Here is a 16,346-nt window from a genome sequence, read left to right as displayed (position 1 = left end):
TCTGGTCAACATCACTGATACAGGTCTCCCTTCACTCTCTGGTGTAACGGATAACTTGTCATTATGTCTCCAGAGAAACATATAAAACCAGCACTAAGGAGGGTCTCCCTCACAGACATCTTCCTTTCGTGTTGAGATGCATTGCTTTTACTAGGGGAGGTTCCAGGTCTGTCAGCCTATTCATAAAAGTTTAACTTGATATTTTGTTGTTTGGAAATATATAGTTCTTATTCCTCTGTCATCAAACTGTAGGTCAAAGTAGCCATGTGCATGAGCAGTAGCCCATCTGTTCAGAGAGAAGGAGCATGACGGAGACAGACAAGCACCAAAGTAAATATGTTTGTTACTTTATTCCACAAATGTCCCTTCATATTTTACCTCACATTTTAAATAGCTAATTTGAATAAAGGTAAAGAACTGGAAATACGCACAAGATAAGGAACAGAGATAATATATTGAGATTAAACATAAGACATTTTAATTGAGAATAAATATTTCATATTAAATTCAGAAACAGCATTTCATTGACGTGTCTCTATATCTCACATACGATATAGGCATTGAAGGAGCAATCGTATGTCACCTGCCATGCACCTGACTCTGTCAACATTGTACAGCCCTTATCCCCATTAGGCACTTTTGGTTCCCCATCTCCCCATTTGGAAAAGGTGAGGGGATGGCCTTTCAAATCTACCTGAAACTTCCCCTCTTTACTGTTGTCAACATTGAGCCATGCATTCTTCAAAGCCCCTTCAAAGACCTGCGTGAGAGCAGTGTTTTCCTCCTCGTTCTTCGGCAAAGCCAACACCAAGCCCCTCTTGGTACAGAACTGAACAGCGTCGTCAAAAGAACCCGGTCTCTTGTGTGACACAAAGTACTTCTTGTCAACTCTTCTGGTGAAATCATAGTTTATGGCTGAAGAGAAACCAGGTATTAATGCAGTCAGTGTAACATTAAAAGTGGAAGCAAAAGTTGGTGTTTTACATTTCACAAATGGCAACACTATGAATATTGCATAATTTATGTTGAACGGATTGTTTATAAGTACAATATAATCTACGGATGCAGTATCTTAGTTTGAGCCAGTTTCAGAGCAGGAAAATAATCCTGCAGGAAGAGGTAGCTAGGAATTGTCATGTGGATTATAATTAATGGTCATTATTTGTAGGGATTTATCGTTTCTTTGTCGGCCAAATCAAGTCTGACATTTTTTAAGAGGAAATGTAAACTTTAGAAGCATTTTTAGACCTTGAATACACTACCAGTTTGCGTTTCCTGATGTGCAGGAAAATTCTCTGCGACAACAATGATCAAATTAAGATATGGGATCTGTCATGTTGCATTCAAGTACATAACATCATGTTTTCTGAAATTCACTTCCTTACCCAACTGCAATTTGACCAAGCTTTCTTGCAGGGGTTCCAAGTCTAAGTCTGTGAAAACAGAAGGTGTGACTAGAGAACCAAATAATCAATACATAACCAGGAAGAGATCAATCAGCTGAATACCAGTAGCTCCTGCAAGGCCCGGGGGTCCAGGTAGACCACGGACTCCATCACGTCCAACTCTACCAGGATATCCAGGAAGTCCAGGACGTCCTATGGAGAGATAATAGAGATGTGGATGGATGGCTGTGTAATGATAGGAGACAGGCATAGGAATACGTAGTAAAGTTTTTTTTTCTCCACTCAAAATAAAGTACGTCATGAAAACGATTGGGAAGAAGCCCAAAATAAACACACACGTGTGTATATATATATATAGATAAGACAGGGATGTAACCCAAAAAAAAGAGTGAGGTGTAAACCTCTAAATAATACATGGGACGAGACCCATAATAACAAGTACACAATAACACGTAGCATGAAAGCCGAAACAACAGAGCACAGGTACTCACAAGACCAACGGACATGGAACAAAAATCGACAGGTACAATGGGGAACAGAGGGCACATATATAACATCCTAATCAGGGGGAATGGAACCAGGTGTGCGCAATGAGACAAGACAGTCCGGGGTTGGTGAAAATGAATCCAGTGCAGTGACACCTAGAAGGCCGGTGACGTAGACTTCCGGAATGAGCAGCAGTACCGGGGCGGATCCGTGACAATGGACTTGTGGTTCATGAGAATACGTTTTTTTTAAGTTTTCCCAAATGTCCAAGATGGAGGTAAATCTATCCTGACAGACTTTATGGGTAATTGAGGCAAAAGTGTTTAGCATGAGGAAAGACTCCTACCGTAATTTCCGGACCATTAAGCGCACCTGAATATGAGCCGAACCCATTGAATTAAAAAAATATATTATTTTGAACATAAATAAGCCGCAGATGCCTACCGGTACATTGAAACAAATTAACTTTACACAGGCTTTAACGAAACACGGCTTGTAACAAAAATAAATAGGCTTTAACGAAACACGGCTTGTAACAAAAATAAATAGGCTTTAACGAAACACGGCTTGTAACAAATCATTTTACATTTGCAGTAAGCTTTAGTTGTCTTTTTGCACTGAGTCAATTCCTCACGCTGCTGTTTCCAACATCTTATCATCGACTCATTAAGACCAAGCTCCCGTGCAGCAGCTCTATTTCCTTTTCCAACAGCCAGATCAATCGCCTTCAACTTGAAAGCTGCATCATATGCATTTCTCCGTGTCTTTGCCATGATGAGGGTGACAAAATGACTACCGTAATCAGAATGATGGGAAGTTTGAGAGCGCTCGATTTAATCAAAACAGTAAACAAAAAAGTTGTTTGACCTTAACCCGTTCGGCAATTTCATTGGTCTAATGAAATCTTCATGCCGCCAAAAAACTGACCAAGTCACAGAATGTGTTTTTTGGAGAAAAAAAAATTGAAAGCGGGAAAAATCCATATACACTGCTCCAAAAAATAAAGGGAACACTTAAACAACACAATGTAACTCCAAGTCAATCACACTTCTGTGAAATCAAACTGTCCACTTAGGAAGCAACACTGATTGACAATAAATGTCACATGCTATTGTGCAACTGGAATAGACAACAGGTGGAAATTATAGGCAATTAGCAAGACACCCCCAATAAAGGAGTGGTTCTGCAGGTGGGGACCACAGACCACTTCTCAGTTCCTATGCTTCCTGGCTGATGTTTTGGTCACTTTTGAATGCTGGCGGTGCTTTCACTCTAGTGGTAGCATGAGACGGAGTCTACAACCCACACTAGTGGCTCAGGTAGTGCAGCTCATCCAGGATGGCACATCAATGCGAGCTGTGTCAAGAAGGTTTGCTGTGTCTGTCAGCGTAGTGTCCAGAGCATGGAGGCGCTACCAGGAGACAGGCCAGTACATCAGGAGACGTGGAGGAGGCCGTAGGAGGGCAACAACCCAGCAGCAGGACCGTTACCTCCGCCTTTGTGCAAGGAGGAGCAGGAGAAGCACTGCCAGAGCCCTGCAAAATAACCTCCAGCAGGCCACAAATGTGCATGTGTCTGCTCATACGGTCAGAAACAGACTCCATGAGGGTGGTATGAGGGCCCGACGTCCACAGGTGGGGGTTGTGCTTACAGTCCAACACCGTGCAGGACTTTTGGCATTTGCCAGAGAACACCAAGATTTCCATTGGCGCCCTGTGCTCTTCACAGATGAAAGCAGGTTCACACTGAGCACGTGACAGACGTGACAGAGTCTTGAGACGCCGTGGAGAACGTTCTGCTGCCTGCAACATCCTCCAGCATGACCGGTTAGGTGGTGGGTCAGTCATGGTGTGGGGTAGCATTTCTTTGGGGGGCCGCACAGCCCTCCATGTGCTCGCCAGAGGTAGCCTGACTGCCATTAGGTACCGAGATGAGATCCTCAGACCCCTTGTGAGACCATATGCTGGTGCGGTTGGCCCTGGGTTCCTCCTAATGCAAGACAATGCTAGACCTCATGTGGCTGGAGTGTGTCAGCAGTTCCTGCAAGAGGAAGGCATTGATGCTATGGACTGGCCCGCCCGTTCCCCAGACCTGAATCCAATTGAGCACATCTGGGACATCATGTCTCGCTCCATCCACCAACGCCACGTTGCACCACAGACTGTCCAGGAGTTGACGGATGCTTTAGTCCAGGTCTGGGAGGAGATCCCTCAGGAGACCATCCGCCACCTCATCAGGAGCATGCCCAGGCATTGTAGGGAGGTCATACAGGCACGTGGAGGCCACACACACTACTGAGCCTCATTTTGACTTGTTTTAAGGACATTACATCAAAGTTGGATCAGCCTGTAGTGTGGTTTTCCACTTTAATTTTGAGTGTGACTCCAAATCCAGACCTCCATGTGTTGATAAATTGGATTTCCATTGATTATTTTTGTGTGATTTTGTTGTCAGCACATTCAACTATGTAAAGAAAAAAGTATTTAATAAGATTATTTCTATCATTCAGATCTAGGATGTGTTGTTTAAGTGTTCCCTTTATTTTATTGAGCAGTATATTAGCCGCGTCATTGTTTAAGCCGAGAAGGTTCAAAGCTTGGGAAAGAAGTTGCGGCTTATAGTCCGGAATTTACAGTAAATACAAATGAGAACAAACGGTCCAATCTATACTTGAGTTATCTGGCCATGTTAAGGATTTTGTATTTATTATCTATGAACAACAAAAGGTTTTACAGCTCTGCTGTGAACCGCTAATAATTCATTATACCCCAGACCCTTTTAATATGTTTATTTTGGCAACTGGTACAGACAAAGTCTCTTTCTAGGAATTGGTGTGCTTTGTCTAATTGAGGTAATTCAGAGATCTTTGTCTTCCAAAAAAATACAGAAGGGGAAAGCAGCACTAGGGTTGTGGTCTACATTGTTTTGAAGGGTATTTGTGTATATTTTGAATCCCCATTAGACCCTGCCAAGGCAGCAGCTACTCTTCCTGGGGTTTATTATGGATCCCCATTAGTTCCTGCCAAGGCAGCAGCTACTCTTGCTGGGGTTTATTAGGGATCCTCATTAGTTCCTGCCAAGGCAGCAGCTAATCTTCCTGGGGTCCAGCATTAAGGCAATTTAACATTTTACATGACATTACATTTCATAACACTATTTACAACACATTCAGTGTGTTCCCTCAGGCCAATACTCTACTAAGACATATCTACAATATAGAATCCACGTGTACGTGTGTTGCTACCCCCTTACATTTTTGGTAAATAATATAGTGAATATGTAAGACTTTACCTCTGGCTCCAGGTTGACCAGGTACACCAACAAGTCCAAGTGGCCCAATGGAGAGATAACAGGAAACAGTACATCATCATACACACCGAGGACTGCCTCATTCAGCCTGTAAAGTGCTCTGCAGTCTGGTCTGCTCTGACTTGCTTAAATTGACAGTTTATTCCAAAATCAACAGTCTTAGGATTTTTCTTTATTTTAATCAAAGGGTAACAGCAGGAAATATACCAGATGGGGATTTCTCATTATCCCCCAGCCCCAGTTTTGTTTGGCAACTTTTACAGACAAAAGCCTTTTTGTAGGAGTAGGACTGCTTATCTAACTGAATTAATTCAGAGTTCTTTGTTTCCCATCATCACTCCATCATCAGGTACGCAAATGAATGTGCATGCTTAAAGTGACAGCTTACTCCAAAATCAACAGTCTTAACTTTTGGGATATGATAGGGTAAGGCAGTTGTTCTAAGCTTACGACGCATTTACCTCCAGGAAAGCCTCTAGGACCCTGGCATTCACACTTCTCCATCTGGCCTGGCAGAACCAGCAGGGAGAGAACACAGAGACCCAAAGTCAGGCGTCTGCTCATAGCCATAACCTAAAACATCAGGGAGAAGACACAGAGACTAAATTCAGACGTCGGCTCAGAGCCATAACCTAAAACATCAGGGAGAAGACACAGAGACTAAATTCAGACGTCGGCTCAGAGCCATAAACTAAAACATCAGGGAGAAGACACAGAGACCAAAGGGACAGTAAATCACTGGTGTCATAAAAATAGAAGCACAGGAAACATCTGCTTATAAATTACATGATAGGAACATTTACTGTCAATGGGATTGACAAGAATACAAGCAGTAGAAAAGTAGCATGCAGAATATGTGAATGTGTCATTTCAACAGCTTGACTCTGCCACTTTGTTGCCAGTTGACGGATGGAACGGAAATGTAACCTCTCTCAAATTAGTTAGATGGAACTATTGATGCAAGGACTGACAGGAGATCAACATGCTAGTTTAAACAGAAGCTATTGGGGTGTTTACAAAGACTCAAATGGAAACAGCAACAGAAACAGTGAAGTAATAGGAACATAGATTGATGACAGGGTAACACAGTTGTAATCAGCTCATAACACATTGATAAACTATATTCTTCAATAATCGATGGTTATAATGATTGAAATGACCATCTAACGTCCGTAAAGCTTACATATTGTGCCTTTAAACTGCAGCAATATAATTAAGACAAAAAGTAAACAAGTGGGTACCATACCTATTAAGTTGATGTGCTGAGAATGGATGTGATGTTTCTGTCCTGCTTTGCAACAGAATGCTAGAGAAATGGGTTGGTGCAGCAACTTATAAAGACATTGGTAAACAACCCGTCACTTTGGAGGATTCATTTTTATCAGGAAGTACTTCTGAAGTTCATTTACAGTTTACTGGAAAAGAGACAAACTTGGAATGTAATTCCCAGAGTACCCTGCCAATGTTCACATTTATTACAAAATACTGATGCACGTGGAATCATCTCGCAAGAACACAAACAAATCTCTGACATCCATTGCGCAAATTCCACTTTAGTTCCATTCTACTTCTGGTGAGTTTGAGAAAGGAAGACTTAAAGTCCAAGGCAAAAACAAAAAAGAAGTACACAATTATCTCATCCGAATGACTTAGTGTCTTCCATAGTTCCATTGTTTTAGCATGCAATGTTGTTTTTTCCCGGCACACATTTAGCTGTTTCAACTCAGAAGATGCATTATACTCATACATTATACTATATATTCAAGCACACATATTTTTGTAGTAAATATTTATTCAGTTTGCCTTCATTGGTTTTTCCTTCACCCCATTTAACAGTAGCACCAGCAGGTATATCAACCTTCCTATTAGAACTGATGAAATACACCTCCAGCCTACACATCTACTGTTGTGTTATCACCAAGGAAATACTTCAACCTAAATAAATAAATATATCATTCATTGATTGTGTTTAGGCAGGTGTTAACCTGTTAGGGCTAGGGGGCAGTATTTGCACGGCTGGATAAAAAAAATGTACCCGATTTAATCTGGTTACTAATCCTACCCAGTAACTAGAATATGCATATACTTATTATATATGGATAGAAAACACTCTAAAGTTTCTAAAACTGTTTGAATGGTGTCTGTGAGTATAACAGAACTCATTTGGCAGGCAAAACCCTGAGACATTTTCTGACAGGAAGTGGATACCTGATGTGTTGTATTACCTTTAAACCTATGCCATTGAAAAACACAGGGGCTGAGTAATATTTTGGCACTTCCTATTGCTTCCACTAGATGTCACCAGCCTTTACAAAGTGTTTTGAGTCTTCTGGAGGGAGATCTGACCGAACAAGAGCCATGGAACGATGATGGCCCATTAGACACCTGGCGCGCGAGTTCATGTTGGGTACCCTCGTATCAATACGTTATAAAAGAGTATGCATTCATCCACCTTGAATATTATTCATGTTCTGGTTAAAAAAGGCCCTAATGATTTATGCGATACAACGTTTGACATGTTTGAACGAACGTAAATATATTTTTTCCCCTCGTTCATGAAGTGAAGTCCGGCAGGCTTAGATCATGTGCTAACAAGACGGAGATTTTTGGACATAAATGATGAGCTTTTTTGAACAAAACTACATTCGTTATGGACCTGTGATACCTGGAAGTGACATCTGATGAAGAGAATCAAAAGTAATGGATTATTTACATAGTATTTTCGATTTTAGATCTCCCCAACATGACGACTAGTCTGTATCGCAACGCGTATTTTTCTGGGCGCAGTGCTCAGATTATTGCAAAGTGTGATTTCCCAGTAAGGTTATTTTTAAATCTGGCAAGTTGATTGCGTTCAAGAGATGTAAATCTATAATTCTTTAAATGACAATATAATATTTTACCAATGTTTTCTAATTTTAATTATTTAATTTGTGATGCTGACTTGACTGCCGGTTATTGGAGGGAAACGATTTCCTCAACATCAATGCCATAGTAAAACGCTGTTTTTGGATATAAATATGAACTTGATAGAACTAAAAATGCATGCATTGTCTAACATAATGTCATAGGAGTGTCATCTGATGGAGATTGTAAAAGGTTAGTGCATCATTTTAGCTGGTTTTATGGTTTTGGTGACCCTGTCTTTGAATTGACAAAACATTACACACAACTCTTGTAAATGTACTGTCCTAACATACTCTAAATTTATGCTTTCGCCGTAAAACCTTTTTGAAATCGTAAAACGTGGTTAGATTAAGGAGATGTTTATCTTTCAAAGGGTGTAAAATAGTTGTATGTTTGAAAAATTGGAATTTTGACATTTATTTGGATTCAAATTTTCCGCTATTGAAATGCACCTGCTGTTGATGGAGTGCACCACGGGGGGGACGCAGGCGTCCCACCTACCCATAGAGGTTAAGAAACATAAGGACATGTCATGACGTTAGCCTCTTTTGGTACAGGGAGGACAGTTGACCCCTCCCTTTTGCACACAATCCACCCTGTGTGTAAAGGGTCGTAAAAACTCTAAAATTCCAGGAGAGTCTCTGGCCACATGGCCCATAGAGAGACACAGGAAATTCTTCCAACTCATAGAATTGGAGAGCCAAGCGACATTTTGTGTTCTGGAGAAGGTATGGAAGATTGGTGACGAATCCAGCTACGAACTGATCCGCTTGGTACCATTTTGTGATACTCAGAAGAGACAATATAGCCATATTACCATAAAACTGTTTATATAATAGACTCAGTTTAAGACTTGCATTATATGGGTGTATGGAATGTATTAATAAGGATAAAGCTTTTGTAAGACATTGAGATGCTATGTACTGATGTAATGTGATAGAATTGTATTTCTGTAACCAAATCTAACTCAGTCATAGGCACGCCCCCAGTGACCCATACAGGACCAGGCGTCATTTGACAAGCTGTTCTATGGGCACTATAAAACACCCCCGGATTTACATTTCTTCAGACCAGGCCTACACTCCGTTGGCTAATAGGTTTTACCTTCCAATTCCTCTACTGAATGTGAACCATACCACGTGGTTAACTTTTAGACTATCGATACTGACAGAATAAGAACAAGTCTTTGATATTAATTATTAGTCTGCAGCTAAGTAAATTATATCATTGAACGCGAAGACCAACGAACCAACCATTCGATGACGACATTAATGAATGTCGCTCTGAAAGATCCATTCTAACCGAGAGAGAGAGAGAGAGAGAACGCGGACAAAACTCCCCAACAGAACTACTCTCCAACAACAATCAGAACGACACACTGAGCGTAAATATATATTGATTGCAATTGTTCCCGAATGAGTGAGCATTCAATTGTCAATTGTTAATATTAATGAACCCTGTGTAACTTCTCAGCCGACCTTTTATGATCCATTGTTCAACAGGCCGACCTGCCTGTTTAGCCAGTAGGGCACATTCCGATACCAATCCTTTGTGACGATAATGACTGTTTGTATGTTTTTCTGTTAATTACTTAGTGTAGTAAATAAATGATTTTAAGACAATTGATGTATGGATGATTTTAGTGAAGACTGGGTTCGTGCAGATACAACAATTTACGACGTTTGGTATGAGACTGGACTAGAGGTAAAATACACCAATTAAACTAGAAGATAATCTGCCTATACTATAATAGAATATAATATTATAGTACAGGAAAGTTATATTAGGAAAATTATAGCTTTGTAATCTGAATATTCTCCTTGGTGCCCCGATCTCCTAGTTAATTACAATTAAATGATTAATCCGTTTAATCGCGTGATAATAATTACAGGGAGCTAATTGATAAACATATCTTCCGTTTAATGGTACCCCAAAGACACGACAGATATGATTTATTTATTTTTCTTCAAAGAACAGAACTTCATATTAATGACTTTAATGTGTATTACTGTATAGGCTGAGGCCAGGATTCAATCCATAGACAGATGTTGACAATGTGCATTTTAAAAGCAATGTTATCACGTTAGGCCCTAGTCTAATGTTATCACGTTAGGCCCTAGTCCAGTGTTATCACGTTATGCCCTAGTCCAGTGTTATCACGTTATGCCCTAGTCCAGTGTTATCACGTTAGGCCCTAGTCCAATGTTATCACGTTATGCCCTAGTCCAATGTTATCACGTTATGCTCTAGTCCAATGTTATCACGTTAGGCCCTAGTCCAATGTTATCACGTTATGCCCTAGTCCAGTGTTATCACGTTAGGCCCTAGTCCAATGTTATCACGTTATGCCCTAGTCCAATGTTATCACGTTAGGCCCTAGTCCAATGTTATCACGTTAGGCCCTAGTCCAATGTTATCACGTTAGGCCCTAGTCCAATGTTATCACGTTAGGCCCTAGTCCAATGTTATCACGTTAGGCCCTAGTCCAATGTTATCATGGTAGGCCCTAGTCCAATGTTATCATGTTAGGCCCTAGTCCAATGTTATCACGTTATGCCCTAGTCCAATGTTATCAGTTTAGGCCCTAGTCCAGTGTTATCACGTTAGACCCTAGTCCAATGTTATCACGTTAGGCCCTAGTCCAATGTTACAATGTTAGGCCCTAGTCCAATGTTATCACGTTAGGCCCTAGTCCAATGTTATCACATTAGGCCCTAGTCCAATGTTATCACGTTAGGCCCTAGTACAATGTATCACATTAGGCCCTAGTCCAATGTTATCATGTTAGGCCCTAGTCCAGTGTTATCACGTTAGGCCCTAGTCCAATGTTATCATGTTAGGCCCTAGTCCAGTGTTATCACGTTAGGCCCTAGTCCAATGTTATCACGTTAGGCCCTAGTCCAATGTTATCACGTTAGGCCCTAGTCCAAGGATCATCACCTAGGATGCATTATTATCGGGAAGTACTTCTGAAGTTCAGTTACAGTTTACTGGATAATATACAAACTTGGAATGTAGTACATGTCAATTTTCACTTTTATTGCAAAACACTTATGCATTTGGAATCGTCTGTCAAGGACCCAAACAAATCTTTGACATCAATCACGCACATTCCATTTTAGTTCCATTCCACTTCTGGTAAGTTTGAGTCAACATGTAATGTAGGTTTTGCCCTGACACACACAAAAAGTATTATATTATATATTCTACCACATGCATTGATGGTAGAATATTAATGCCAAGTTATTATCTCCCATACAGATGTAGAATGTTAATTTGATCACTATTTTGTTGCTGATAATATTCCTGCACAGCAGTAGTGTATTTGCGGTTTAAAATGGCTACTATAGTTTGCAATTTCCGCTTTATTATTTCAGACTTGATTTGTCCTAACGAAAAATGTATCAACCCCTGCAAAACATTTCCATTAATTATAATCGATATAATAATTCACATTTCCTGTTTCTGCAGGATTATTTTCCTGATGTAGCAAACTGGTTCAAATTAAGATCCTAAATATGTATATGTCAGTGTCTTGTGTAAGATCTAGTTTCAGAAACCTGTATTTACAGTACAGTAATAACTAAGAATAACATTGTTTCTTGTTGACAGAAACCTGTATGTACAGTAATAACTAAGAATAACATTGTTTCTTGTTGACAGAAACCTGTATGTACAGTAATAACTAAGAATAACATTGTTTCTTGTTGACAGAAACCTGTATGTACAGTAATAACTAAGAATAACATTGTTTCTTGTTGACAGAAACCTGTATGTACAGGGAAAGCTAAGAATAACATTGATTTTGTTTCTTGTTGACAGAAACCTGTATGTACAGGAATAACTAAGAATAACATTGTTTCTTGTTGACAGAAACCTGTATGTACAGTAATAACTAAGAATAACATTGTTTCTTGTTGACAGAAACCTGTATGTACAGGAATAACTAAGAATAACATTGTTTCTTGTTGACAGAAACCTGTATGTACAGTAATAACTAAGAATAACATTGTTTCTTGTTGACAGAAACCTGTATGTACAGTAATAACTAAGAATAACATTGTTTCTTGTTGACAGAAACCTGTATGTACAGTAATAACTAAGGATAACATTGTTTCTTGTTGACAGAAACCTGTATGTACAGTAATAACTAAGGATAACATTGATTTTGTTTCTTGTTGACAGAAACCTGTATGTACAGTAATAACTAAGAATAACATTGTTTCTTGTTGACAGAAACCTGTATGTACAGTAATAACTAAGAATAACACTGATTTTTGTTTCTTGTTGACAGAAACCTGTATGTATAGTAATAACTAAGAATAACATTGATTTTGTTTCTTGTTGACAGAAACCTGTATGTAAAGTAATAACTAAGAATAACATTGATTTTGTTTCTTGTTGACAGAAACCTGTATGTAAAGTAATAACTAAGAATAACATTGATTTTGTTTCTTGTTGACAGAAACCTGTATGTACAGTAATAACTAAGAATAACATTGTTTCTTGTTTACATAAACCTGTGTGTACAGTGCAGTAATAACTAAGAATAACATTGTTTCTTGTTGACAGAAACCTGTATGTACAGTAATAACTAAGAATAACATTGTTTCTTGTTGACAGAAACCTGTATGCGCAGGGATAACTAAGAATAACATTGTTTCTTGTTGAAAAGTGTTTAGTGACAGCAAATGCTGTGCTCAAAAAAACATTACTCACCGCTATTTTCACAAAGTGTTGATAGAATTGTTTTTCTTCTAAGATGAATCTTTGAATTAACAGACCCATGTTGCTGCTTCCTGTTTTGATCCTGGATATAACCGCAAGTAGTGAGGACTGTCAGAATCCAGTGTCCCAAACCATCTGGCCCTGCGTTTTAATCTGTATTTTCCGTAGCTGTCTACATACCACCACAGACTGAATCTGGCACTAAGACCGCACTGAATGAAATGTATTCCGCCATAAGTAAACAGGTAAACGCTCACCCAGAGGCGGCGCTCCTAGTAGCCGGGGACTTTAATGCAGGGAATTTAAATGCGTATTACCAAATTTCTATCAGCATGTTAAATAGAGGAAACAAACTCTGGCCCACCTTTACTCCACACACAGACACTCATACAAAGCTCTCCCTCGCCCTCCATTTGGCAAATATGACCATAATTCTATCAACCTGATTTCTGTCCCCCTTCACCCTCTGGTGTAACGGATAACTTGTCATTATGTCTCCAGAGAAACATATAAAACCAGCACTAAGGAGGGTCTCCCTCACAGACATCTTCCTTTCGTGTTGAGATGCATTGCTTTTACTAGGGGGGTTCAAGATCTATGTCAGCCTATTCATAAAAGTTTAAATTGATATTTTGTTGTTTGGAAATATATATTTGTTATTCCTCTGTCAGCAAACTGTAGGTCAAAAGTAGCCATGTGCATGAGCAGTAGCCCATCTGTTCAGAGAGAAGGAGCATGAAGGAGACAGACAAGCACCAAAGTAAATGTGTTGGTTGCTTTATTCCACAAATGTCCCTTCAAATTTTACCTCACATTTTAACTAGCTAATTTGAATAAAGGTAAAGAACTGGAAATACGCACAAGATAAGGAATAGAGATAATACATTGAGATTAAACATAAGAAATTTTCATTGAGAATAAATATTTCATATTAAATTCAGAAACAGCATTTAATTGACGTGTCTCTATATCTCACACACGATATAGGCATTGAAGGAGCAATCGTATGTCACCTGCCATGCACCTGACTCTGTCAACATTGTACAGCCCTTATCCCCATTAGGCACTTTTGGTTCCCCATCTCCCCATTTGGAAAAGGTGAGGGGATGGCCTTTCAAATCTACCTGAAACTTCCCCTCTTTACTGTTGTCAACATTGAGCCATGCATTCTTCAAAGCCCCTTCAAAGACCTGCGTGAGAGCAGTGTTTTCCTCCTCGTTCTTCGGCAAAGCCAACACCAAGCCCCTCTTGGTACAGAACTGAACAGCGTCGTCAAAAGAACCCGGTCTCTTGTGTGACACAAAGTACTTCTTGTCAACTCTTCTGGTGAAATCATAGTTTATGGCTGAAGAGAAACCAGGTATTAATGCAGTCAGTGTAACATTAAAAGTGGAAGCAAAAGTTGGTGTTTTACATTTCACAAATGGAAACACTATGAATATTGCATAATTTATGTTGAACGGATTGTTTATAAGTACAATATAATCTACGGATGCAGTATCTTAGTTTGAGCCAGTTTCAGAGCAGGAAAATAATCCTGCAGGAACAGGAGCTAGGAATTGTCATGTGGATTATAAATAATGGTCATTATTTGTAGGGAATTATCGTTTCTTTGTCGGCCAAATCAAGTCTGACATTTTTTAAGAGGAAATGTAAACTTTAGAAGCATTTTTAGACCTTGAATACACTACCAGTTTGCGTTTCCTGATGTGCAGGAAAATTCTCTGCGACAACAATGATCAAATTAAGATATGGGATCTGTCATGTTGCATTCAAGTACATAACATCATGCTTTCTGAAATTCACTTCCTTACCCAACTGCAATTTGACCGAGCTTTCTTGCAGGGGTTCCAAGTCTAAGTCTGTGAAAACAGAAGGTGTGACTAGAGAACGAAATAATCAATACATAACCAGGAAGAGATCAATCAGCTGAATACCAGTAGCTCCTGCAAGGCCCGGGGGTCCAGGTAGACCACGGACTCCATCACGTCCAACTCTACCAGGATATCCAGGAAGTCCAGGAAGTCCTATGGAGAGATAATAGAGATGTGGATGGATGGCTGTGTAATGATAGGAGACAGGCTTAGGAATACGTAGTAAAGTTTTTTTTTCTCCACTCAAAATAAAGTACATCATGAAAACGATGGGGAAGAAGCCCAAAATAAACACACACGTGTGTATATATATATATATAGATAAGACAGGGATGTAACCCAAACAAAAGAGTGAGGTGTAAACCTCTAAATAATACATGGGACGAGACCCATAATAACAAGTACACAATAACACGTAGCATGAAAGCCGAAACAACAGAGCACAGGTACTCACAAGACCAACGGACATGGAACAAAAATCGACAGGGACAATGGGGAACAGAGGGCACATATATAACATCCTAATCAGGGGGAATGTAACCAGGTGTGAGCAATGAGACAAGACAGTCCGGGGTTGGTGAAAATGAATCCAGTGCAGTGACACCTAGAAGGCCGGTGACGTAGACTTCCGGAATGAGCAGCAGTACCGGGGGGGATCCGTGACAATGGACTTGTGGTTCATGAGAATACGTTTTTTTAAAGTTTTCCCAAATGTCCAAGATGGAGGTAAATCTATCCTGACAGACTTTATGGGTAATTGAGGCAAAAGTGTTTAGCATGAGGAAAGACTCCTACCGTAATTTCCGGACCATTATGAGCCGAACCCATTGAATTAAAAAAATATATTATTTTGAACATAAATAAGCCGCACATGTCTATAAGCCGCAGATGCCAACCGGTACATTGAAACAAATTAACTTTACACAGGCTTTAACGAAACACGGCTTGTAACAAAAATAAATAGGCTTTAACGAAACACGGCTTGTAACAAAAAATAAAACATTTGCAGTAAGCTTTAGTTGTCTTTTTGCACTGAGTCAATTCATTACGCTGCTGTTTCCAACATCTTATCATCGAATCATTAAGACTACGCTCCCGTGCAGCAGCTCTATTTCCTTTTCCAACAGCCAGATCAATCGCCTTCAACTTGAAAGCTGCATCATATGCATTTCTCCGTGTCTTTGCCATGATGAGGGTGACAAAATGACTACCGTAATCAGAATGATGGGAAGTTTGAGAGTGCTCGATTTAATCAAAACAGTAAACAAAAAAAGTTGTTTGACCTTAACCCGTTCGGAAATTTCATTGGTCTAATGAAAGCTTCATGCCGCCAAAAAACTGACCAAGTCACAGAATGTGTTTTTTGGAGAAAAGAAAATTGAAAGCAGGACAAATCCATATACACTGCTCCAAAAAATAAAGGGAACACTTAAACAACACAATGTAACTCCAAGTCAATCACACTTCTGTGAAATCAAACTGTCCACTTAGGAAGCAACACTGATTGACAATAAATATCACATGCTGTTGTGCAATTGGAATAGACAACAGGTGGAAATTATAGGCAAATAGCAAGACACCCCCAATAAAGGAGTGGTTCTGCAGGTGGGGACCACAGACCACTTCTCAGTTCCTA

General features: G+C 39.7%; 2 protein-coding genes across 2 annotated transcripts; both read right to left on the bottom strand.

Annotated features, from left to right (window-relative positions):
- Positions 1 to 331: 331 nt before the first annotated feature.
- Positions 332 to 6,491, bottom strand: LOC106602034 (mannose-binding protein). The gene is made up of 6 exons (XM_082972895.1): positions 6,448 to 6,491; positions 5,636 to 5,774; positions 5,184 to 5,234; positions 1,509 to 1,598; positions 1,386 to 1,433; positions 332 to 915 (listed from the first exon to the last, which is right to left on the bottom strand). Exons 2-6 carry the CDS (start codon positions 5,769 to 5,771, stop codon positions 536 to 538), a joined length of 705 nt encoding a protein of 234 aa, XP_082829021.1. The 5' UTR covers positions 5,772 to 5,774; positions 6,448 to 6,491; the 3' UTR covers positions 332 to 535.
- Positions 6,492 to 13,597: 7,106 nt separating this feature from the next.
- Positions 13,598 to 14,984, bottom strand: LOC145877431 (mannose-binding protein-like). The gene is made up of 3 exons (XM_082972894.1): positions 14,774 to 14,984; positions 14,651 to 14,698; positions 13,598 to 14,181 (listed from the first exon to the last, which is right to left on the bottom strand). Exons 1-3 carry the CDS (start codon positions 14,970 to 14,972, stop codon positions 13,802 to 13,804), a joined length of 627 nt encoding a protein of 208 aa, XP_082829020.1. The 5' UTR covers positions 14,973 to 14,984; the 3' UTR covers positions 13,598 to 13,801.
- Positions 14,985 to 16,346: the final 1,362 nt, after the last annotated feature.

Source organism: Salmo salar, chromosome 03 (genome assembly GCF_965601325.2).
Source record: "Salmo salar chromosome 03, fSalSal1, whole genome shotgun sequence".
NCBI lineage: Eukaryota > Metazoa > Chordata > Actinopteri > Salmoniformes > Salmonidae > Salmo > Salmo salar.
This window is presented reverse-complemented; position numbering and strand designations above follow the sequence as displayed.